Here is a 25,324-nt window from a genome sequence, read left to right as displayed (position 1 = left end):
GTGTGACTCACAAATCCAATAAACAGCCTGTGTCTAACTTATTTAAAGAACTCTCCAAATTTAACTATAGAGAAAAAGTGACCCCAAAGGTGTTCAGATAGATACAGGAGTCTGAGGCCTGAGACAGCCTCACTGGACATGTTACCTCATTCCAGCAAGCAATAACATTTGTAATGCACTGGTAGCCAAGAATGGTTTTGAATCTCAATTATTTGGTGAGCTGATGTCTTTCTAAGATTCTGTCCACCCAGGAAGGCAGATAAGAGGAATTGTTATAGGCAGATGCCTATTTAATCTTTGTGTCTAGACAGGAAAATCTCTGATGACCTACAACAGTGAGCATTGGTGAGAATTATCTACTATCTATGAAATGTTGAAAGGTTAGTCTCAAAATACCACTACCTATCTGTAGCTATACAAAAAAGGAAGACAGATCAAAGGTTATCATTAGGAAGTAACCAAGTCTCAGGTCACCAACTTTGGGTCTGACTTGTGACTTCCCGTGAGCTGCTAGGATCTTAGGGGTCTGCTCAGACTCTGTGCTCTCTCTGCTGTGAGACTTGGCAAGTGTGTTCACTGAGTGGGAACATTTTGATTTATTTTGGAGAAAACTGTTTGGATAAATGGGGATGTTATAAAAATGAAATAAGCACATTCAAGATGTAAATTAAAATAATAAAAACGCTTATTCCATACTCCTTTGAATAGTTAAATAAATTAAAAAATATTTATATCTGTTTTAATTATGGATCTCCAACAAAAAAATCCCTCATACATATTGAAAAAAAGAAACAAAAAACAACAACAAAACGGTAGGATGGCTGGAGAGGCGGCTGAGAGGTTGGGAATGCCAAATCTCATGATCTTGAATTCAATTGCCATGACCCGTGTGCTGGAAGGAGAGAATCTACTCCCCCATCCCCCAAATTGTCCCCATACATGCCACAGCACACGTGTGCTCACATACAACAACAACAACAACAACAACAACAAAACAAACAAACAAATAAAAGAAAAATCAAAAAGGAAAAATGATCAGCTACTTTAGAAAGTGGTTTGGAAGTTTTTATTTTTATTTATTTATTTTTTTATACATTCAACATATAACTCAGCTCTCCTATTTCTAGGTATTTATTTAAGTGAAAGAAAAATTATGTTCTCAAAAAAAAAAAAAAAAAAACCTCGTTACCTAAATGTCCACAGAATCCTTATCCTTAATCGTCCTAGACTGGAAATAACCCTGAATGTCACTGTGAAGAACCGTGGGGAGTGAGCGACTGTCCTGATCTAGAGCGCATTGTACTAAATGAAAGAAGCCAGGCTTATCCAGGCTTATCCAGGGGACGGCTTAAGGGTGGAGCACTTCCTATGCAAACATAAGGACTTGGGCTTGGATTCTCAGACCCCACAATAAACATGGACTGAGGAACATGCACCTGCAATCCCAGCCCTCCTACAGCAACATGGGAGGCAGAGACAGGCGAAGACTCAAAAGCCAGGGGTCACCTACGACAGAATGGTGTGTGTGACAACACACAGGGGACTCTCAAACTCTGTGAAAGGCAGGGGCTGACGTTAAGGTGGTCTTGACTTCATACACCTGTACCTGTGTGCACACACCATGCACACACATACACACAGAGAGACAGAGAGAGAGACAGAGAGACAGAGACAGAAAAGGAAGAAGAGGAGAAGAAAAAGAAGAAAAGAAGAAGAGGACGAAGTGGAGAAGGAGGAGGGGGAAGAAAAAGAAAAAGAAGAGGAAGAGGAAGAGGAAGAAGAAGAAGAAGAAGAAGAAGAAGAAGAAGAAGAAGAAGAAGAAGAAGAAGAAGAAGAAGAAGAAAAGCGAGCAAGGAAAGTTTTTTTTTTATTTTTTATTTTTTGAATGCTTAAGAAAAATGTATTGAATTCTTTAATGAATACAGTGCCAAAAAGGCATTTCAGCCCGTGTCTTCCTTCGGTCAAACCCTATTCATTTACCATGTTCCTGTCATGTCCTGTGTGGCAGGTGAAGGGTTTGTTGTCTGAGCTCTTGGCCAGCTACAGTGGCCTGTACTTAAATGCTTTTTAAAAAGCCTAAATAACCATATCCTACTAGGACAAACTTTTACTATAGGTAGATTATGGCTGAAGGATACCTGGGTGAAATGTCCGTTAGAGCTGCTGAGTGCCTCAGTGTCAGGTTAGGAGAAGACAGCCATGTTCTTTTAAGTCATGATCTTTCTTCTCTTTAGAACACAGCCGTGTCTTTGTCTATAGTTTATACCCACTGGCATGAAAGCAGGTCTAAGAGTCAGACGGATTTATTTGTTGTAGGGCAGTGGATCCATCCCAAGGCCCTGTTCACATGGGACACACACTGTACCACCTGACTGCCCTAGCCCAGACGTGGACTTTGAAGGGTGTCTCTGTATCCTTACACATTACACGCTGTGGTCTCACTGCACCTCAGGCTGAGAGTCCGGGAAGAGTTTGCTCAGGGTTTAAATAACCAATCAGCAAACCAGAGCTGTGCCAGCCAGGGCCAAATGTTGCTTTTTAAAAGTTTTCTTTGTTCATCTGCTTCTATTTGATGATGCCCCTGATACATATCATCAATCCATCACTATCAATCAATCAATCAACCAATCAACCAATCGATTGATCGATCGATCAACATACCTACTTATTATCTATCTATCTATCTATCTATCTATCTATCTATCTATCTATCTATCTATCTATCTACCATTATCAATCATCTATATCTATCTACCTATCAGCTATTATTTATGTTTCTAGGAAGCCCTCTGATTCTGATCCACAGTCCCAGCCCTGGCCTATTGTTATCATCATCATCATCATCATCATCATCATCATTCTTTCTTTCCTTCTAGACCCATAACAGAAAGACAGGCCCATTGCCTGTACTCTTTTGGTAATGCAATGCCCCCAGACCCCTAACGGGAAACTGAGGCACAAAGGGGTAAGGTAACAAAGTCACGCAGCCATGGGTGTCCCAGGGAAGGATTCCCGCTGGCTCTGACTGTAGTCTGTGACGGCTTCTCTGCATGGTTGCCCCTTTTCCCCCTAGAGTACGGATTTTTACAAGTCACCGGTTCAGCCGATTGATGCATTTAATGCCGGTGAGTTCTTAGTTATTACTTTCTAAGCTGGCAATGGCAGCTCTTTGTGTTTTCAAGAGAAAGCAAAATGACATTTAGTCAGATGGAGGGACTGGCGAGGCTTATTTCTAAGGTGGAACCTTGATGAGCGTCCATCTTTGAAGTGAGTGGCTCACGGCCATTCTCCTGTTGGCCTGCAGCTGTGCACGGAGACTTGCTGGCAATGTCTGTCCCTAGGGGTTTTCCTGAAGCCCTCACAACAACGACTATGTAGGAAACTGGACACTCCTTTTCCTGACCCAACATATGAGTCACCAGTTTGAAAACTTATTGTTAGGTGAAGTGTCCCCTACAGATTTCTGTGTTGAAGCTTGATTCCCGTGTGATGGTACCAGGGTGTGGGGCCTTTTGGAAGCAATTAGATATAGAACAGGGGGCAAATGGGGCAACTGTCAGTGTCTGCATAGCCCTAGGATCCTCATTGGGGTCCCTGTACAACTGACTTCTCACATCTGTTTCTGTGTCAGTCCCTCTTAATCACCTGTGACTTAGAGGGTCACAGGCAATGTGATTAGCATTGGCCTATGTGTGATTATGTGCAGCATATAGTAGGTGATCAATAAATGGTTTCCTTTTATAGGCTGGCTAATCCCAGAAGGGGCTTTTGGAAAAGGCTAACAGGAATATGGGGGTGGAGAGGGTCCTCCCTTTATGGCCTAAGCGGGATTTTTTAGTAATACATGAAAACTACTTAATTGGTTTTAAAATAAAAGAAATCAAAGTACAACTGAACATTTATTTTCCACATCTGAGATCACCCCAGAGTGTGGGTAGCAGAACTGAGCAATCAGAGTCTGCTTCAGGGGGACACTTGTGGTGCCTTGTGAGGCCAAAGTAGCTGATGAGACTATTTTAGGTCATTATCACGGTTCCCTTAGGTCACCACTGGTGGGTGGCCTCTGGGTCAAGGCTTTCCACACATATCTTAAGCTGTCAGCACATCACAAGCTGGTGTGTTGCTTTAAAATAAGATAATTCATTTCCTGCCAGCAAAGAGGCAGGAGGGGCTCCCTGGAGCCTTATCTTTTGAGAGGTCACCTAGTCCAGGCAACCTTAGCTCACTGCACAGTGCTAGCAGAAAACATACCCCGATATTCCAGGCATCTCTCTGCCCGGGAAACACGTGAGCTAAGTCTCTCATGTGAGCTCAGCATTATCTACCCCTCAAAGCACACACAAACTGGCAGGACAGAATGGCTTTTGGTTCACAGATCCATTCTGTATTTTGTAAAGTGCATGGCAAGAATGTAAACAAAACATCACAAAACCCGGTCTCGTGGACTTCAGCAACGCTGATCTGGAAAGGGAGACATGAGACAGTTTCTCCTTTGGGGCCTGAAGAGGTGACTTGGTGGCTCCTGGAGAGGACCCGGGTTCTGCTCTCAGAACCCACATCTGGTAGTTTACAACTATCTGTAACTCCAGTTCCAGGGGCATCCAACGCCCCCTTCTGGCCTCTGAGGGTACCTACATGCATGTGGCGTGGATAAATTCTAACCAGCAAACACACATACACAACAACCTATCTACCTGCCTACCTACCCACCTAACCAACTTACTAGCTTACTAGCTAACTAACTAACTAACTAACTCTTTAAAAGGCCATTGCTCTTCAAAATGGATTGCTAGGATCACAACTAAGCTTTAGTATGTGTGACAGTTTTTTGCACACTCTTGTGTCGTTGTACAAAGCCATTCAGGACTAGCTATAAAGAAAAGGGATATGTAAATGAAAAACAGTTGGTTTCATCTCAAGTATGATATTCACATGCACCGGAGGTGATGGTGCCTGTCTGTCACCTGACCAGTCTGGAATCAGAGGCAAGACTTTTGCCAGGACTTAGAGGCTAGCCTGGGATACATACTAAGCTCTGGAAACAGCCTGTGCTGCAGAGCAAAACTTGGTTCAAATGTGATTAGTTAAAAATAGGTTTCTCTGTTAAGCACGTTTGAAAAAAGTAGCAGTGATTTTAATTAGGATGAGTCAGATTAAACTGAAGTAAAAACATCTTTCTTCTCTTAGGAAGCTATTTCTGCCCCCTCAGTGAGGATGCATCTTATTTTTAGAAGATGATGGGTAATTTTTTTTTCTTTTTCATTTTGCTATTGGTGTTCTCTGAATTTTTCAGGATTGTTCGCTTGTATCCAGAATCTGGCATTATAAAAATACATCTCACAGCGAGCCAGAGACACTGCTGACAGGCATGTTTATTGTCCTACAAAGGAAGTGGGTGTCCCATCTGCCTCCAACACAAGGTCCTAGGGAGGCTGGGAGTGTGCTTCCTCTGAATAGAGGGATAGACCTGTGTCAGCAGCTGGCCCTGTCCTGGCGGAATTGTAAAGTGAAGACCAAACTTGTCACGGCCACAAACTGAGGTAAAACAAGTAACCAAGGAAAGGGTTTATCTTCTTCCTGAGAGGAAGGAAGGAAGCCCTTGTGACACTTGGCATGTTTGGATGATGAAGATAAAGGGAAGTTCCCATTGGCCTCACTAGTGAACAGAATTGATGTCAGGCGTCCATTTTTCATGTTTTACCTCTCTGGCCATGGGCCTGCTCTGAGGAACTGTCTGAGCATTCAAATAAATATTGTTTAGCACTTCTGGTGCTGAGGGAGGACCTTGACCTGTTTGCCAGCACCCGGGGCATAGCATGGTGGTGACAGCCTGCTGAAGATGTGAGTCCTGCTGGCAGCTCCAGTTTTAGATGATGCCCACGCTAAATAAGGGTCTCAGAGAAAGGTGCCATCTCACCTGCCCTTTATCACAGGAGATCTGCCTCTTGAAAATTGTTCTCATGCAGTCTGGACACGGTCGGCTACTCTTTCTGTTGGACACGCTAGTTTTCCTAATATGCCTCAAGGCTTTTTTTCTTGTCTATGCTGTGCCAGGTCAATAGCTGCATCATCACATTAGTTTTTATGAGGTTAAAAGAGAAAAGCAAATGAAAACACTCTGGTCTAATAGGAAGGCTGTGAGAAGTGGATGCAGCCATGGATAAATTTGATCCCCAAAGCTACCCTTGAACTAGGAAAGCGTGGGGGCCACTCTAAAGATAACTAAGTTGAGCACTCGAATCTGATATACTAGAGCCATAGAGGTATGCAGTGTCAGTGGGCATGTGTGATGGTTAGCTACGATTGCAACTAGACAACCTAGAACCACCTGGGAAGAGAGCTTCAGAGGGGGAGTGTCTACATTGAGTTGGTCTTTGGCTTTGTCTGCCAGGGGACATTGTCTTAATCAATGTGGGGTGACCCCGCTAGCTCACTATGGGCAGCACTATTCCCTAGGCCAGGGATCCTGGACTTTCTAAAAGGAGAGCATTTCTCCTCTCTCTAAAGGAGAAAGCAGACTGAATGCAAGCAAACAAGTGAGCGAGTGAGCCTGCACATACTGTTTCCTTTCTGCTCGCGACTGCGTGTTTAATGAACTAATTGAAGATACTCTCCTGACTTCCCCACAATGAGGGACGTAATCTGGAATTATAAGATGAAATAAATCCCTTCCCCTCCTCTATAAGTTGCTTTGTCGTCATAGTATTTTGTCACTGCCACATTAATGAAATCAGAATATGGAGTAAATCTGGAGCAATTAATAGAAAGAATAGCTAGGATGTCTAAACCCCAAAGCTTCATCTTCTAGGGCAAGAAACACACTCTGGGCATTGGCTAGGAAGCAAAGACACCAAGAATGAGTTAAAAACATCCTTGAAAAGCTCTAGGTAGAGGACAAGATGAAAATATAGTAACCTTTGGTGCCTGGCATATCACTTAGCATACCAAAGGGAAGATGGAAAGATATGCCCTTCAAATCTCTGGTTCTTCTAGTCTAAATGGGAATATTAAAAAATGATATCAGATGATGAAGAGTCTGAGGCATCCCTATGCAGGCTGAGGCAGGAGAATCACGCCTCTCCAGTACTGGGATTAAAGCCACCACACTGACAAAGTTATGGTTATTTTTGGAATGGATAAGAAAATTATATCAGTTTTTTTAGTTGTTGTAATGGAGTTTATTCTTTAGAAAGTTGTGTGTGGGGTTATAAATGGCCCACATATATCTTTGTTCTTTCTTTGCACATTATCTTTTCACACACGCGCGCGCGCCTACCCCCCCCCCCCACACACAAGCTCTCCTTGATACACATGTATATAATACATGTGTATTATTTCAATTGTATCTTTGTATGACTTAAAAAGATCTTTCTTTTCTTCGTTCAACCCCTCCTTTTTTCATTGGCTCTTGCTATATAGCATAGGCTGGCCTAAATTTGCTTTGCAGGCCGTGTTGGCCTCGAAATCATGATTCTCCTGCCTCAGCCTCCTGAGTCCTGGGTCTATAAGAATGTGCCAGTAGGCTTGGATCCAAGGAATTCTTTTGAAGAGAGATCATTAACTGTAGCAAGCAGATTCCTGTATAAAAACTGATGGGAAAAGAGATGTATCTACATATAGATGTAACACAGAGTTCTAGAGAATCACCCTCCCATTCTTCCTTCCTGTTATATTTCTGTGGGATGGGGTCTAGAGAAGCACATTTCAAAAATGCGAAGATTTTTGTCACTTACCCATGCAGTCTGGGCCCCAGTGTCCTGGACAGCATTGAGGTTGTATGTAATCCTTCTTACATATGTGACGGCATCCAGGGATAGCCAGAACGTATGACTGGATGCCAAGCGAATACCTTGAAAAATAAAGAGAAGCTGTTAACCTATGACCATTAAAGTAGAGTTACTAGGTGGTATAACTAGATAATAGTTAATAGTTTTTATTATCTATTTTAGATAATAAAATAGATAGGCTGAGGCAGGAGAATCATGATTTCGAGGCCAACCCAGCATGCAAAGCAAATTTAGGCCAGCCTAGGCTATATAGTAAGAGCCAATGAAAAAAGGAGGTGCTGAAAGAACAAAAGAAAGATCTTTTTTTTTAAAGGAGGGGTTGAAAGAACAAAAAAAGATCTTTTTACGTCATAAAAAGATACAATTGAAAAAATACACATATATTATATGTGTATTATTTTATTATCTACCAGATTTTATTTTTATTATCTATTTATTGTTATAGGTATATGATGTGTGTGTGTGTGTGTGTGTGTGTGTTGCATCTACTATAGCATGAATGCCTATGGCGGTCAGAGGATCGCTTTGTCTGGTTGCTTCTTTCCTTCCATCTTTATATAGGTTGCTAGACTCAAACTCAGGTCATTAAGCTTTGGGCACTTTTACTCATGCAACCATCTTACTGGTGTGAGCCCTAGATTATAAGATAGGTTTTTAATATATATAAAATATATTTATTATTGATAAATAAGTATATATTAAATAAATATACATTAAATATATATTGCTTGGCTTGTTAGGTAGAATAAGCTTAATCATGAATCACCTTTCCTTGTTACAGATGGCCAAATGAAGCTGAGAAACAACGAAAATAAAAGCTGTTCTAGTTTGCTTCTATTGCTACGATATAAACAACCTGGTCCAAAGCACAGAGGGTCTATTTGGCTGATACTTACATGCCCCAGTCCATTACTGAGGGAAATTATATCAGGGGCTGAAGCAGGGACCATGGAGCAATGCTACTTACTGCCTTGCTCAGTCTGCTTTCTTATATAACTCAGGACCTCCTGTCCAGGGGCGGTATTACCTGCAGTGGGTTGGGCCCTACCACATCAATCATCAGTCAAGAACACGCCCCCTAGACCTGTTTGTAGGCTAACGGGTCTTGGCTGAGGTTCTCTCCTCCGAGGTTCCTCTACCGGTGACAAAAACTAATCAGCAGACACAGTGATATCAGAAGTTATTCAATGGAATGAATGGCGATAATACGTCTTGGGAGAGTCTAGAAGTAAGCCTGAACTGTCACTGAGCATTTTTGTAGCCAGTGCAAGAAAGGATGGGTAATGACTTACACGATGCACAAGATTGGCGGGTTTGAAACAAACCTCTTCTTTTCAGATCAGTACACTCACCAGTTCTGTAAAGAAATTCTGCCCCTGGGATGCTACAATGTAGTCAGCACCATGTACTGTATCATGTATGGAGGAGATACTCTGGCACCTCCCTCAGAACAATTTCTACCATCAAATGAGGTACAGCTCTAGAACACAGCTCTATGGAGGCTTGCTACAGGAGGCTTGTGCCTATGACTATCTCTGTGGTCTGGCTCGTTCTAGAGTAATACTTCAGAGTGGACACCATCTTTGATAAATACAGTCTCTTTCATTGTTCAACTGTGCTGTTGTTAAAAATTACGTGTGTGTGTGTGTGTGTGTGTGTGTGTGTGTGTTGGAAAGATAACTCAGTGGTTCAGAGCACTTGTTGCTTTTCCAGACAGAGGATCCTGGTTAAATTCCCAGCACCCACAGTGTGGCTCACAACCATCTGTAACTCTAGTTCCAGGGAATCTGACACTGTCTTCTGGTCTCTGCAGATACTGCTAGCATAGGGTGCACGGACATACCCATACACATAAAATAAAAATGAATACAAAAAGATCAGTATGGGGACAAGTTCTTCTAGAGCAGTTTCTGAGCTGCAGCTGACTAACAAGAAAGACATCTGCTTTGTAGACAGTTAAGGACAGCACTGAGCTACTGTCTGAAGGCTGAGAATATCAAAAAGGGCAGCTCTGCAGGATGGGGGGGCAGAGGGAACTCACAGTGGAAATGAAGGGTCTAAGTTCTCCGAAGATATAAAAGAAGTCCACAGACGCATGAACATGTGTCTATAACCCAGAAGTCATGAACTGAGAGCACAGTGACACTGCTTTCACAGTCATTAGAAGAGTTTTATCTAAAGTGCTCTAGTATATGCTGGTGGGTGTGGAGTAAGGAGATCAGATCAATGTTGATAGGAATACCTGTCTGTGCAGCTGCTGTGAGAACAGCTCTTCAGAATATTAAAAAAAGCTATCATATGACCCATCAACCTATACCTGAGAATAGAGTCAATGGAATATATGTATATGTATAGGTATAGGTATAGGTATAAGTATAGGTGTGTGTATGTGTATATGTGTGTGTATGTGTATGTATATACATTTCCATGCCAACTGTAGCATTATTCACAATAGTCACAACAACAGGGAAACATACTAAGTTTTAACTGATGGTTGAATGGATAGAGAAAAACCATGCCACAAAGAATATTGAATATTGCATATGCAATGGATATTATTTAACCTTACACCAGGAGACCATGCAATGTGAGTTTTGAATTTTTGTTTTTACTTTATTTATTTATTTTTTTATTTGTGTGAGTTCTCTGTGCATTGTGTGCCCAAAGGCCAGAAGAAGCCATCAGAGCCTGGAACAGGGACTGGAGTTACACACAGTTGTGAACCACCATATGGGTGCTGGGACTTGAACCTGGATCCCTCTGGAAGAGCAGCTGGTGTTGTTAATTGTTGAGCCCCATCTCCGGCTCTGAGACTATGCAGTTTGTATGCAATGTGGATTAACTGGAGGGTAGCATATTGGGAGAAAGACGTCAAATGCAAAACAGCAAATACTACATTATCCTACTTTGCTGAGGAAGCTCAGATAAGCGTATGGTTAAAACTTTCGGGGAGTGGGGGTCCAGAAAAGGGGAAATCATTTGAAATGTAAATAAATATATCAATAAATTAAAAAAAACAAGACAAAATGGTCTTAAGGAATGATGTGAGGGGGCAGTGAGCTATTTGCCAACCGGTGCCAAGTTCTGGTTATATAAGACAGATAAGTTCTAGAAATCTATCACAAAGTCTATGCCTATGGCTAAGTGACATCAGCTTAAAATGTATGTGTACAGTTTGCAAAGATGGGAGACTGTAAGTTAGTGTTCTCATGAGAGAGAGAAAGAGAGAGAGGATGGAGTGAAACAGATGGACGGATTGGTGTGCTTATGGGGGAGATCCTGGTGTACTGATCTCGAAGTGCATTGAATTGTGGGCATTAAATATGTTCAGCTTTAATATGGTCATCAGATCTCCATAAAGTGATTTCTTAAAACATCAAAAATAGCTCTCTCCTCCAGCGGAGCAAAATGCCCAAAGGAAAGAAAACCAAGGGGGGAAGAAGGTTTCCCCAGCCCCCGCCGTAGTCAAGAAACAGGAGGCCAAGAAGGTGGTCAATCCTTTGTTTGAGAAAAGGCCCAAGAACTTTGGCATTGGGAAGGTCATCCAGCCCAAAAGAGACCTAACACGCTTTGTCAAATGGCCCCGCGACATCAGGCTGCAGCAGCAAAGAGCCATCCTCTGTGAAGCGGCTCAAAGTCCCTCCGGCCATTAACCAGCTCACCCAGGCTCTGGACAGGCGAACAGCTACTCAGCTGCTTAAGCTTGCCCACAAGGACAGGCCAGGGACAAAGCAGGAGAAGAAGCAAAGGTTACTGGCCGGTGCTGAGAAGAAAGTTGCTGGCAAAGGGGACATCCCAACTAAGAGACCACCTGTCCTCCGAGCAGGAGTCAACACAGTCACCACCTTGGTGGAGAGCAAGAAGGCTCAGCCGGGGGGGGGGGGGGGGGTGATTGCCCAGGGTGTAGACCCCGCTGAGCTGGTGGTTTTCCTGCCTGCTCTGTGTCGAAAGTTGGGCATGCCCTACTGCATCGTCAAAGGAAAGGCCAGGTTGAGGCGCCTGGGCCACAGGAAGACATGCACCACTTCACACAGATTAACTCGGAAGACAAGGGCGCTCTGGCTAAGCTGGTGGAAGCTATTAAGACAATTATAATTAAGACTTAATTATAATTAAGACAATTATAATGACAGATATGATGCGATCTGCCACCACTGGGGAGGAAACATCCTGGGTCCTAAGTCTGTGGCTCGCATGGCCAAGCTGGAAAAGGCAAAGGCTAAAGAACTCGCCACTAACTGGGTTAAATGTACACTAAGTTTTCTGTACATAAATATAATTATAAAATTATCTTCCAAAACACCCCATCAAAAATACAATACAAAATAAAATGAACAAAAGAAAAAACCCATTGGTTTTTAGCGTAAATGAACAACAGATCAGTTTTCAATCCTAAAATAAATAGCATCGATGAAAATTTTTAGTGTGTGTGTGTGTGTGTGTGTGTGTAGTAGTAGTAGTAGTAGTAGCAGCAGCACTTGTGTGCAGTCAAGTACTCATCTTGACCCTTATCAAAAGAATACAAAAACATTCTTTAGTAAGATGCCATCTGATTTTAGCCTTGAACTTTGATATAATCTTAATAGGAAATGAGTCATTGCAAACATGCTTTCACTCAGGTTAATCGATTAATTAATTGGTTAATTCATGCATATACTTGCTAATTCTAGACCAGTTAATATTGGGAAGCTGTGGCTTTATAGTACGATGTGATCAGACTAGGCAAATGTATATGTAAAATATTGCTATACAACATTAAGGTTTCATTTCATTCATGTTAAAATTGCAGTAATTTCTCACTATTGATTTCAAAAATGAACTCACTTAGGCTGGAAAGTGCCTCAGCTGCTCAGGTGTCTGCTCTGTGAGTGTGAGGAACTGAGTCTGGGTGCCCACTACCCACATACAGAGCTGGGCACAGTGGTGCCCTCCTGTAACCACAACACCTGAGGAACAGACATGGGAGGCTTCCTGGAGCTCTCTGGCCAGCGACTCCTTATTCCAGAGAGCTCCAGCTTCACTGACAGGCCTTGTCTAAAAACATAAGTTAGACAGTGATTGATACCCAGTGTCACTCTCTGGCCTACACACATTGAATGAGCACACACATACACACATACAGACACATACACAGAAACACACACACACAAATACCTACAAACAAACATGTATACATATGCATAATGCATAAATTCAAAACTAACTTATTGAATGATGTTTCATTTCTAGCTGAATAAATGCAAACTTGCATTTGCCCTTGGACCTCCTGGCTGAACCTGTAGCGGATGTGCAGACCCAATTGTCCCCCTTTGACAGGACCAGCCTTGAATTATGAAAGTTCTGGCTCTTAGGTGACCTTCTAGAATGTAATACAGACCCCACACAGACATACATGCAGGCAGAATACCAATGGACAGAAAATGAAATAATAATAAAATAGAACAACCGATAATAGAAAGTCTTTGCTGGTTGGTTGGTCAAGATCCCAGTGCAGCCCCGAGCGTCTCTCAGGGTGAGCCCTTTAAGCTCAAAAACCTTGTCCTGGATTGATACACTTCAGTTACAGTTCAAGAAGGTAATGTAATTACAAGAATGTAATCCAACAATGTTAACAGTTTTTCTCTCCTACCTCTTTGGGTTCTCCCTCGTAGTACTAGTACGCACCACAGCTTATTAGAAAAATAAACACCAGAACCAAGGCTTAACAAACTGATTTTTTGTTTTTGAGACAGAATCTTGCTATGTAGCCAAGGCAAACTATAGTTTTTTTAAACATGTTCAAATTAGAACCCTGTTTCTTTCTTTCTTTCTATCTATCTATCTATCTATCTATCTATCTATCTATCTATCTATCTATCTGTCTGTCTCTCTATCTATCTTGTGTGTGTTGTATGAACATGAGTGTGTAGGTATACACATTTATGCTGATTTATGCTGGTAAACAGAGGCTAGGGCGGAATGTTAGGTGTCTTCCTCTGTCACTTTGGTCCTGTGAGACAGGGTTTCTCACTGACCTAGGAACTTGCCATTTGGGCTAGGTTGGCAGGCCAGAGATCCCCATCTTTCTCTGGCTCCCAATGCTGGGTCATAGGCACATGAAACTACACTGAAGTGGGTCCTGGACTTTGCCCTCTGGTTCTCATGGTCACTTATCCAATGAACCGTCTCCCCAGTTCTAGAACCATTTTCAAATGAAACAAGACTCCAAATTAAAAAAAAGAGAAGGGGAAGAGGAAGAGAATGCTTATGTACAAGACAATTTTGTATTAAAATGTTAGTCAATAATAAGGATTTACACTCAAATCCATAGATTGTGAGTTACTCTAAGTATGGTCTTAGAGAAAGAGATAAATCCTGGAATTGCTTTGCAGTGTTTGAGACAGGATGCTCTGATGTGGAGTCACAATTCTTGGGGCACCAAAACATGGGCACATGTATCTCATTATAAGGAGTACCTGCAATCTCGAACCCCGACAGAGCCATTGGTAATCTTGATGTAGCCGTCTGGACACTTGACTGCGAAGTTAACCGAGCAGGATTGGCACTCTGTTCTCATGGTTAGAGTAGACTTCTTATCGCATCTCTTTGCCTGTGCAAATATAGCAAAGAACACCAGCTCCTGTTATCAGAACCTTGCAAAATATCGGGTACGGCTACTTCTCTGGCTTGCTGCTTTCAGTCTTATCTATTCGGAATCGGCGATCAGCAAGTAATGTCTGCCGTGGCAGTAGGGGGCGGATAGGGGGATACTGCTTGTGCTAAACACATACACCATTCCCCATCCAGAACCTGGAGCCCTACGAGGTAGGTTCATGTCACTACTTAGAGTTATCAAAATGAGGAACTGGAGCTACAAGGCAGAGTCCCTGTTTCAAGTGGGCTAATGAAACAGAAGTTTTATTCAAGACCAATAATTGTTCATAGATCGATTGTCATCAAGGATAATATTTCAGAATTGTTTCCACAGGAATGTCTGCTGTGGGGCTAGTGCTGTGCTAAACGCTAGGGTGGACAGTGTCTGTTTCAGAGAGGTCTGTAGTATTTAGATTTCAATCCAACTGAGAGGTAAGGGGCAGGTGAACAAAGATTGTCGTTGTTGCTGTTGTCGTTGTTGTTGCTGTTGTTGTTAGTTGCTATGGCCCGTGTCCCTAGAATGCTGCCTGACACACCATGATGTTCAGCAAATATATGTTGATTACATTAACCCATCAGACAGACACACTAGGAACAGCCATTTGGCAACATAAGGTGGCCCAGAGTTAACAGTTTAAGTGAGTGATACAGGCAGACTTCAGTCCCCTGTTGCTCCCAGTGCTGGAGCCGGTTCTTCTGGACAGAGCTTTCAAGCTTCCTTAATCTCTCCATCAAATTTAGTCTACACTAGGCAGACTAAACTCTGGAGCCCAGTGAGGAGTGCGATCAAGCTCTACATCTTGTGAAGTGTGCAGCCTCCAGTGAGCTCCCACTCTTTGTTATTAGCTGTTATAAGAGAGACATTAGTAGCCAATTTTCTATGATGTACCAGGTGCAAGCTGCACCCCCCCCCCAGTGTGTGGGAACATAGTAACAGATGATGTTACTGAAAAGTTTCTTCATCCTGCCTCTGAGCCTGACTGGTGATCTGGCCTTACCCTGGGTGATCCGTCCCCTATCCTAGGCTGTACTGACTGGTTTTGTGTGTCAACTTGAAATGGACTGGAGTTATCACAGAGAAAGGAGCTTAGAAAGTCAATAAGAAACACCCCTCCAGGACTCTGCATCAGCTCCTGCTTCCTGACCTGCTTGAGTTCCAGTCCTGACTTCCTTTGGTGATCAACAGCAATGTGGAAGTATAAGCTGAATAAACCCTTTCCTCCCCTACTTGCTTCTTGGTCATGATGTTTGCGCAGGAATAGAAACCCTGACTAAGACAAATTGGTACCAGTGTAGTGGGGAATTCCTGTGACAATCAGACCATGTTTTGGGGAGGACAATGGAAGGACTTTGGAACTTTGGGCTAGACGATCTATTTAGTGTTCAGAACTGTGTAGGAACTTGGAAGATAATGTTGAGAACGGTGTAGAAGATGGAGGCCTGGCTTGTGAAATTTCAGAGGGAAGATTAAAGACTCTTACCAGGGCCATGTTTTGATTGTGAAGATTCTGTGGTTTTGGTTAGCTGGGGCTGAAGAATCAGCTGTGATTGACAAGATACCAGAACCACTAAAGCAAACCTTTGTGTTACTGGGATTATTGATGCTGGTTAGCTGGAGCTAAGAAATTAACCGTGATTAAGAAGAGACCAGTATCACTGAGGTGGAATCTTCTGTGAAGTGTTTTCTGAGAGCACAGAGGCTGTGTTTCAGAGGTAGCCAAGATCGTACCTTGTGCTGTGACTGGACTTGGTAATGTGTAAGAGTCACCCAGGTGGTACTGGTTGTGAAGGCATGAAGAGGTCATGAAGAGCAGCTGAGGCTCAGCACTGTGAGAGGCCGGGGAAGGCCATTGGTGAAGGTGCAGCCTTAGTTGCAATTGATGGCCCAGGACTGAAGAGGTCATGCATAGGAGTTGAGGCTTGTCACCATGAAGAGAGCCTATGAGAGTCTATTGGTGAAGCCTACTTACAGCTGAAGACAGCAGTGTTTTGGAGATGCAGGCTGAGCAAGCCAGGGGAAGCAAGCCAGTAAGAAACATCCCTCCAAGGCCTCTGCATCAGCTCCTGCTTCCTGACCTGTTTGAGTTCCAGTCCTGACTTCCTTTGGTGATGAACAGCAGTGTAGAAGGTGTAAGCTGAATAAACCCTTTCCTCCCTAGCTTGCTTCTTGGTCATGATGTTTGTGCAGGAATAGAAACCCTGACTAAGACCTAGGATAACTAACCTCCATCCTCCAAAGGCATGCTTTCCCTGTCTCTTCCACAAAACCATTCTCGTTCTTTCTCTCCTTTGTTCAACTTCAAGTCTTCCATCAGTTTGTTATTGTTCTTGTTTCTGAGAAAGGGTCCTAAGTAGCCACACCCCCTCAAAGATGCTAAGAGACAAAAATGACGCTGAAGCTCTGATCCTTTTGCTGCTACCTCCCAAGCGCTGGGTATATGCTGGGTATGTTGGGCATACCCATCACCGAGCATATACGCAGTTCCAGGGATAGAACCTCTGGCTCTTGAGAATGCTGGGTAAAGACCAATTGAGCTAGGACCCTAGCACTCCACTTGTTAGCCTTTGCTCTCTGCTTAAGAATTCCAGGCACTTCAGGGTACAGCTCATATTTCTTTGTTATTAAAGCAGCCCAGCCTGGGTTAGGTGTGGTGGAAATGCTATCGCCTCTAAGGTCATCAGCATATGTGAAGTCACAGAATACAGAGTGGCTATGCAGATTTCCAAACGTGTCATCTGATTTTCATTGCTCCAGAGAGTAGGCTGAGGGTCACCATTCTCATTGCAGAGTGCGTGGGGCAGAGGACTGAAGACAGTTTGGCATATGTAGTGACTTGCCCCAGGTCACGTATGAGTTATCAGACTCTTGATTCCTTGATCAGCCCTTTCTTCAAGTGCCCAAGTGGCACAGAGAAAACCAATCTCTATTTTTATTAGAGCTTTCTTTTGGTGAAACCAAAGTGAACCAAAAGTGAACCAAAGTGCCCCTGGCTGTTAAGTGTATAATAACACAACACTCTATTTAACTGTTTGTGGCATGACTCAAGTTTTCTAAAAGCAAGGTTTTGTTTACATTGGAGTTTCTCTTCTGATAGATGGATGAATTGATACCATATTCAGTTTTTATTCTTAATATGACCAACTTTAACTCTCTTTTAAAGAAGTTCTTCGGGGTGAAGTGTGGATGTGGCTCTGTTCATCAGCATAATTGCCAGCATGTGCAAAGCCCTGGGTTCAATCCTCAGTACTGCATAAGATCATGAGTTTGTGGTACAGGCCTATAATTCTATCACTCAGGAGGCAGAGTCAGGAGGGCCAGACATTTAAGGTGATCCTCAGCTACACAGCAAGTTTACATGACCAATATATGCCACTAATATGACGTGGTACATGTATGCAAGAGAACACTGTTTAGTTATTAAAAGACATTGTGAATTTGCAGGCAAATGGATGGTACTTGAGAATAGTGAGGTAACTCAGACCCCAAAGGACATGCATGCTATGTACTCACTGATAAGTAGATATTAGCCATAAAATACAGGAAACCCATGCTACACCCCACAGACCCAAAGAAGCTAAACAAGAAGGAAGACCCAAGTAAGGATGCTTGAATCTCACTTAGAAGGGGGAATAGTCATCAGAGGCAGATGGAGGGAGGGAACTGGATGGGAGAGGGGATGGGAAGGAGAATGGGGGATTCAGGATCAGGTGTGGGGAAGGACAGGAGAGATGGCCAGATAGCCATGAGAATGAATGGACATCTACAGCTGACAGGGGTGGGGAGGTAGAAGGCGTCTCAAGGATGTGACAGAGACCTGGGATAGGGGAGGCTGCCAAGAATCCATGGGGGGGGGGCGACCTTAGCTGTGATTCACAGCATTGAGGATATGGAACCTGAAGAGACCACCTCCTGTCACCATGAAGGAACCACAGTGGAGTGATAGGGACACCAACTCACTCATTGAACTTTCTACCCAAAGTTTATCCTGTCTATAAGGAATGAAGGCACAGGGGATGGAGCACAGACTGAGGGAATGTCCAACCAATAACTGACCCAACTTGAGACCCATTCCGTGGGCAGGCACCAATCCCTGACACTATCAATGATGCTCTGTCATGCTTGCAGACAGGAACCTAGCATGGCTGTCCTCTGAGAGGCTCCACCCAGCAGCTGACTCAGCAGGATGCAGACACCCATAGCAAAACAGTGGATGGAGCTTGGGGACTCTTATGAAAGAGTTGAGGGAAGGATTGTGGGCTCTGAAGCAGATAGGAACTCCACAGGAAGTTGCACAGAGTCAACTAACCTGGACCCTTGCTTGGGGCTATTAGAGACTGAACCACCAACCAAAGAGCATACACAGGCTGGCCGTAGGCATGTGTCACAAACGTGCTGCTTGGTCTTCACGTGGGTCCTAAACAATTGGAGCTGGGGCTATCCCAGAAACTATTGCCTGTCCATGAGATATGTGCTTCTAGCTTGGATGCCTTGTGCATCTCCATGGAAGAGGATGCACCTACGCCTGCAGAGGCTTGACGTGCTGGGATCAGGGTACACCCAGGGGGAGCCTCTACACTCTCAGGGAGGGGTGTGTGGGGGGAAAGATTGTGGGAGGGGTGACCAGGATGGGGGACAGTGAGCAAGATGTAGAGTGAATGAACGGATGAATAAATATATATTTGTCTGACATAAATTTGTTTATCTATCCATCATCTATATCTGTCTATCTGTCTATCTGTCTAACTGTCTATCTATCTCTCTATCTATCTATCTGACTTTCAAATTACTGTTTTCAAATGGAATAACTCATCTCATAAACTTAAGCCAGCTGAGGAACAAACTCAGCTTAGGACAGTGGTCGAGGCCAGGCGCCTACACAGAAGCAAGCCCTCCATGCTGACGATAACTGTGACAGCAATCCAAACCATCTGCAGAGCCCTGTCTGGGGAAGCAACAAGTTAGTGGGATTAGTTTACCTGCTTAGGGTTGAATGGGTAGTGTAGTGGGCAGCCCAAAGGCCTACCCTCTGAAATATTTTGAAGTCTCAGTTCAAATGTGCCCCTCTCTAACTTCTGGACTGGAAAGGTCCCCATTGTGCTGTCTGCCACATTCTCAGGAAAGTGTCCTCAGAGCCACAGTGATCTTACAGCATCAGCATTAGCATCATCACCATCATCATCATCATCAGCAGCAGCAGCAGCAGCAGCAGCAGCAGCTCTGCTGGTGCTGAGATCTGACACTTATGTTTATATATACCACTTATATAATGTTCCCAGGACTGCTCATCACTGAGACAGCAACCTCATACAGGTACAGCGCCTGTGTGAGCTTCTCTTGGGTCTTTAAGGTCACCGTGGTCCTCCCACTACAGCCGAGGAAGGAGGAAGGCACGTGTGAGCGCCTGATGGATTTCGGAAATGTTTCTGATGCTTCCCGTCATCAGCAGGGCATCACCTCTCTACCCTGGAATTCCCCTCCGCACCCTCCTACAGCCGCGCTAGATCTCTACATTTGGGAAGATGGCTGGTAGATACCCACAGCGATAGGGCAGTCCAACAAAACCCAGAACACGAAGCTCTGCCAGGGAAAGAGAAATGTCAGAACTAAAAACAGAGATGCCAGCAGAAGAGTCAGCAGGGCAGACAAGAAACAGCCGACTCAGGCAGCCCCAGAGGAGAAGCAGCCGCCCCAGCCAGCCCCAGAAAGATAGCACCTCTGGTTTAGGATCTTATTCTTGTAAGTTTTCTCTTAATTCATATGGAGCCAGGTAGGGCTTTTTGACCAAGATTACACGGGAGAACGAAACCGTCTAGAGCACATCAACGAGGCAAAACACTGGAATGTTTATCTTACCAGTGCTGGGGCTTCAGGTGAGGAGCAGGTATTCTGCACAAGGAACCCCAGGAGGATGGGGATTAAAGGCAGCAGCATGCTGGGGAAAAGCTGGCTCCAGGGTCCCCTCCAACTATTTTAACTCCTTTGATGAGTGCCTGGAGAATTTGTCCTCTTGTTGGTAGTGGCTGTGGTGTCTACGTTTAAATCTTTTCCTTTCCCTCGTTAGGAAGAGGTGAGGCCAGACTGACTAACCTCAGGAGCTCGGTGGAGTTGGCCACTCTGAGCTGTATATAAATCCTAGCCGAGTGACAGGATTTCCTGAAGGGGCCGAGGCAGAGATCTGAGCTGGGATGTCTGTGCCTTGCGGAACTCCCAGAAATGGTTCCCCTCCTGTCGCTGTGGCTGCGCTGCCCTGAACCTGCCTGCGGCCCTTTCCACACCACACCATGCCACAGAGCACCCCGGGCCTCTCTGTTCCAACATATGGGTTTGGATGTTCTATAGGGAGAATTTGTGGGAGTGCCCATCACTGTGCATAGACCTAGGCATGGAAATAATTTCCAGAAGCCTGCTCCTTGCCTCGGAAGATGGTGGTGTCTTCATCCTCCCGTGCCTGTCAAAATTCACGCTGGTGCTAATGCTTGGGTTTTCTACCCACTCTTCTCTTCGAGATTATTCAAGCAGTGGGTGACGGAGCCTGCTTTTTTAATGCAGCCCTTCAAGGCTGAGTAAGGCCAGTTTTTCAGGATATTTTCTTCTACTCCTCCTGAATTTCACACAAAAGCCCAGGCATACATTTTGTAGTCCATCTATCTGTCTGTCCTTCTCCAGTGCCAGTTGTGAATTTTTTGATGGCAACGACACAGGGTGACCCTTTTCTGCATCGCCTCTCTGCTTAAAGCCTAGAGCAGAAACACAGGCCTGAAAATAATAAAAATAACAACAGCCAAACCCTGCAAACTCACTTGGAGCCAGATGCTGTTCTAGTCCTCGAGGTGATTGGGGACAGGGAACCTGCCTGGGGCATTGACTTGATTAATGATTGATGTGGGAGGGTCCAGCCCACTGTGGGCGGTGCCAGCCCTGAGCAGGTGGTCCTGGGTTGTATAAGGAAGCAGGCTGAGGAAGCCAGGGAGAGCTATCGGGTGAGCACTGGTCCTCCATGGCCTCTCCGTCAGCTCCTGCCTTCAGGTTCCTGTCCTGACAGCCTTTTATGATGGACTGTCAGCTACGAGATGAAGCAAACCCTTTCCTCCTTTAAGTTGGTTCTGGTCAGGTGTTATCGAGGCAGTAGAAAGCAAACAAGACAGCCAGTATCTTGGTCCTGTAGCTGGCAGATGGCTAACCCAGCCCTTAGCCGGGTTCTAGTGTCCACGCTGTTTCCCACGGTCTTCTTCCCCTCACGCACAGCGGGTAGATCCCTAGCCCTGCTGGAGACCACGGTGGGCGCCAGTCAGACCCAGAATAGGAGGGATGACATCCTGGGTCACCCACAAATAGGACACTGAGTTAATCTGCAGACGCATGCAATAGATTCGGCTAAATGACCTTCTTTTTCTATAGCCCCACCCCAAGTTTTTATGTGCCACCTTGAGCTCCAGTCACCCGAGAGCTTTCTAGCACAGACTCTTTGGAGACAAATACGGTTTAAATGGTAAGAAAAGGGAGGCATGGGTATTCACATCTCAGTGAATCTCCACGTGGCTGCTCATTAGAATTCCCAGGGGCAGTCTTAGAAACCTCTAATGTCCAGTGTTTTCCCAGAGGAGCCACCTCCGTGCTCCGTATGTCCGAGGAGGACAGACGAGGACTTCTTGAGGCTTCCCGGTTGATCTTGTTTGCACCGGACTATTACTCGAGGAGGAATTGTGTGATACCAATGGGATGCTGAGGGCCACTTGTCCTGGAAGCCATGTTTCCTCAGCTGATATACCAGAGAGAGATAGAACTGTTAGAAGTCTCTTTCTGGTATGTTTTCTTTTAGAAGTGTGTGAAGAACATATCTGAGGCTTGGAATGTGATCTGTTCCAGGAAAAGTTGTGACATTATGTTTCTAGTCACTGTTTAGTTCTGGAAGAAGCTACAGACTCTCTGGAGAAGAAAGCCCCTCACCAGGAGCCTGGAGAAGCCCTTCTCCTTGGTTGACTGCTCCTGTTAGACTAGTTTGAGGGTCTGATTTCTATGTCAGAGAAACATCAGGAAGAAGAAACAGTTCAGCTTTGAGGATGTTTCCAAACCTTTGAGACAGAGATTTTTATTTTATTTTATTTTATTTTTTATAATTCTGTCAGCAATCTCTAGATCTGATGCTCTCTTGGTCTGCCTCAGGGGGAAATGGTGTTAGACTTTATCAGGGAGATATTTTATTTTCTAGGTTATCAGAAAGTAGAGTTAGTCTGCTTAGGACCTGTGTACAGACTTCAGCAATCAGAGACATTGACAAATGCCGCCCACATAGCAGTAATTGTCTGCATAGTCATGTTAACTGATTTTGTTTTGGTTAAGTTCTTTTTTTAAAAAGAATTTATTTATTTATTTATTTATTTATTTATTTATTTATTTATTTATTTAATGTACACGCATACATCGGATCTCATTGCAGACGGTTGTGAGCCACCATGTTGTTGCTGGGAATTGAACTCAGGACCTCTGGAAGAGCAGTGGGTGCTCTTAACCGCCGAGCCACCTCTCCAGCCCAGTTAAGTTCTTTTGAGTACTGTAAATATCAGCTCTTCAGTGTATTCAAACCCCCTGTCACTGTGTCCTCCAAGATGCCTGGAACTCACAAGCAGCGTAGAGCACCCCACGCACATGGTGGGTAATAATCACTCTTCAGCCTTTATTTGCACAACATGGAGGGTGTCAGACCTGGCCCAGTCTCTTCTCCGGTGGTGGGTCTGAGGAAGCCTGGGGTTGCCCCTGCCCAGGGTTGTTCCCATTCTGCCAATCTGTGTTTCTCTTCCTGGACAGAATGTTGATATTTTTCTTAATGCACTTTCTGTCCTTTTTTTGTAGGTTGTTGCACTCTGCTTTGTTCATTATAGCTCCCAGTTTATTGCATACATACTGTCCCACCTAAATATTTCTACAAAATAGAATGGACAAGGAAAGCCACCTGAGTTTGGCAGGTATAGCATCTGAGGCCTAAAGAAATGAGTGATTTATTCATGGTCAATAAGGTGGCACGATAACATCATAGTAATTGATGCCACAGTTATCTTACTCGGTCAGGATCTCTGCTTATATAGGTGGCCTGCCACCCTGTGTGTGTATGGAATTTAAATTAAACATGATCCGTGGTGGACCCTATCCAACTGGCTGCTGTCTCGTCATTATTGTACTGAGGTATGACCGCAGAAGACCCCTGGTTGATGCCAGACATGTCTGATGTACACTTGTTCAGGCTAGCCTGGTCTATGTGGAGAGCTGCCAGCCAGCTAAGGCCGTGTAGTGAGACTAAGTCTCAAAGTAACAACTATGGTGGGGTGCATGTCAGGATTGAAAGAGATGACTTATCCGTACCGACAGTGGCCCATTAGCTAGTCCGCTGGTTTTGCCATCTCAGCATAGTATAACACAGGCCACTGGATCACCTGATGCTTTAAGCTTTGTGTACAAGATAAAGCTTAGACAGGCTTATATAGGTGTATCTGACATGTGACTTATGGGCTGCACGTGACTGAGGATAGGTTCGACTTTAGCCCAACTCAAACTTGCTACATGGCTGAGGGTGACAGGGGACTCCTGATCTTCTTGCCTTTGCCTCCAGAGTAGGTGGGACAGCAGGCGTGTGCCACCCTGCCTGGCTGTTATACTAATGTTCCCCCTTCAAACCATATGGGATTGCTTCACCCCTCAAAGCTATATATAGTACCAGAGGAGAAGCGGAGAGCGTGTCGGATGCTGAGGCAGACAAAGCAGGGGGAATATGTTGAAGCCAAGGATTTATTGCCATGCTGTGGTTTGCTCATAATATTTCCCCAGCAGAGGTGGGCTGAGCCACACAGAATGGTCACTCTTGAAGGTCAGAAGTCAAGCTGACACCAGCATCTGAACACAGACCCCCTTAGCTCCAAATGATATTAGAAACTATCCTGTTTATGTCTTCACATGTAATTTCTTTTAGTTTATTCTCATTTCTTGGGGGATTAGAGAATTGCTTTTATGAAGTATCACCTCCTGGAGCTCCAGAGTCTGCCAGTTTCTGCTGGAATGCTCATGTCTCAGGTAGGATGCACTCTGGGGCCCAGGCGCTGTCTCCTAGGACCGTGCCTGTGCCTGGTCCTCTGCTTGCCTGGTTCCTTACCATGGTCCTCTGCCCTAGCAAATCGATGCTTCAGGTTGCTGCTCGGTGCTGACACAGCTGTAGGATTTCCTGGACACTCAGTAGATCCTGGTGTTTTGAGATGTCAGCTTCCCTAAGCAGGGGATGTGTCCAACACATATGCCCTTGTCTCCAAGGCCTTTCCTTTTCCTCTGTTGGTTTAGATCTTTGCATAGGAAACCTTGGTGCATGCATCCATCTGTAGTGTGTGTGTGTGTGTGTGTGTATGATTTTTCTTTTTCTTTTTTCTGGAAGCCATTCAGCTGACGTTGCTGTAGGCAAAAGTAAAATATAGGCCAAGTTTCTTTTAACTCCTCCTCTCAACATCCGTTTTGTATTTTTCCTCTTCCTGTCTTGCAGTCATTTAATCAATCAGTAGATAGTGGGTACTCAGTCATTCCCATAATGCCTTTCTGGTGTGCTACATATTAAATAATACAGGGATTATTTAATATGTAGGAGTAGTGAACATTTGCCATCTATGACTCCACTGATTTTCTATTTTTTCTTTTTCTTTTTTTAAAGACAAAGCCTCATACACCCTTTCACTCATCCTCCTGCATCCTCCTCGTAAGTCTGGGATTATAGGTGTGCTCCACCATACCCAGCTCAAGTAATTTGTGTTTGCCTTTTTTCCCTCCACCAGAAATAGCAGCAGTTGCCGTTGAATCTACCATCGACGGGTAGAGTCCTACTAAGAATCCTACTAAGTCAGTTCTTTCTGCTCCCACCATCTCTTCTTGG

At 44.3% G+C, this 25,324-nt stretch overlaps 1 protein-coding gene across 1 annotated transcript in view; it reads right to left on the bottom strand.

Moving 5' to 3' along the window:
• The window catches only part of Stab2 (stabilin 2), a 181,219-nt gene extending 160,692 nt beyond the window's left edge, over positions 1-20,527 (bottom strand). The window contains exons 1-3 of the mRNA XM_052165556.1: positions 20,275-20,527; positions 14,243-14,376; positions 7,734-7,849 (exon numbers count right to left, since the gene is read on the bottom strand). Of these exons, the coding sequence (XP_052021516.1) occupies positions 7,734-7,849; positions 14,243-14,376; positions 20,275-20,352 (328 nt within the window). The 5' untranslated portion in view covers positions 20,353-20,527. The remainder of the gene's footprint in view (positions 1-7,733; positions 7,850-14,242; positions 14,377-20,274) is intronic.
• Between the last annotated feature and the right edge of the window lie 4,797 nt (positions 20,528-25,324).

This window comes from Apodemus sylvaticus, chromosome 20 (assembly GCF_947179515.1).
Source record: "Apodemus sylvaticus chromosome 20, mApoSyl1.1, whole genome shotgun sequence".
NCBI lineage: Eukaryota > Metazoa > Chordata > Mammalia > Rodentia > Muridae > Apodemus > Apodemus sylvaticus.
This window is presented reverse-complemented; position numbering and strand designations above follow the sequence as displayed.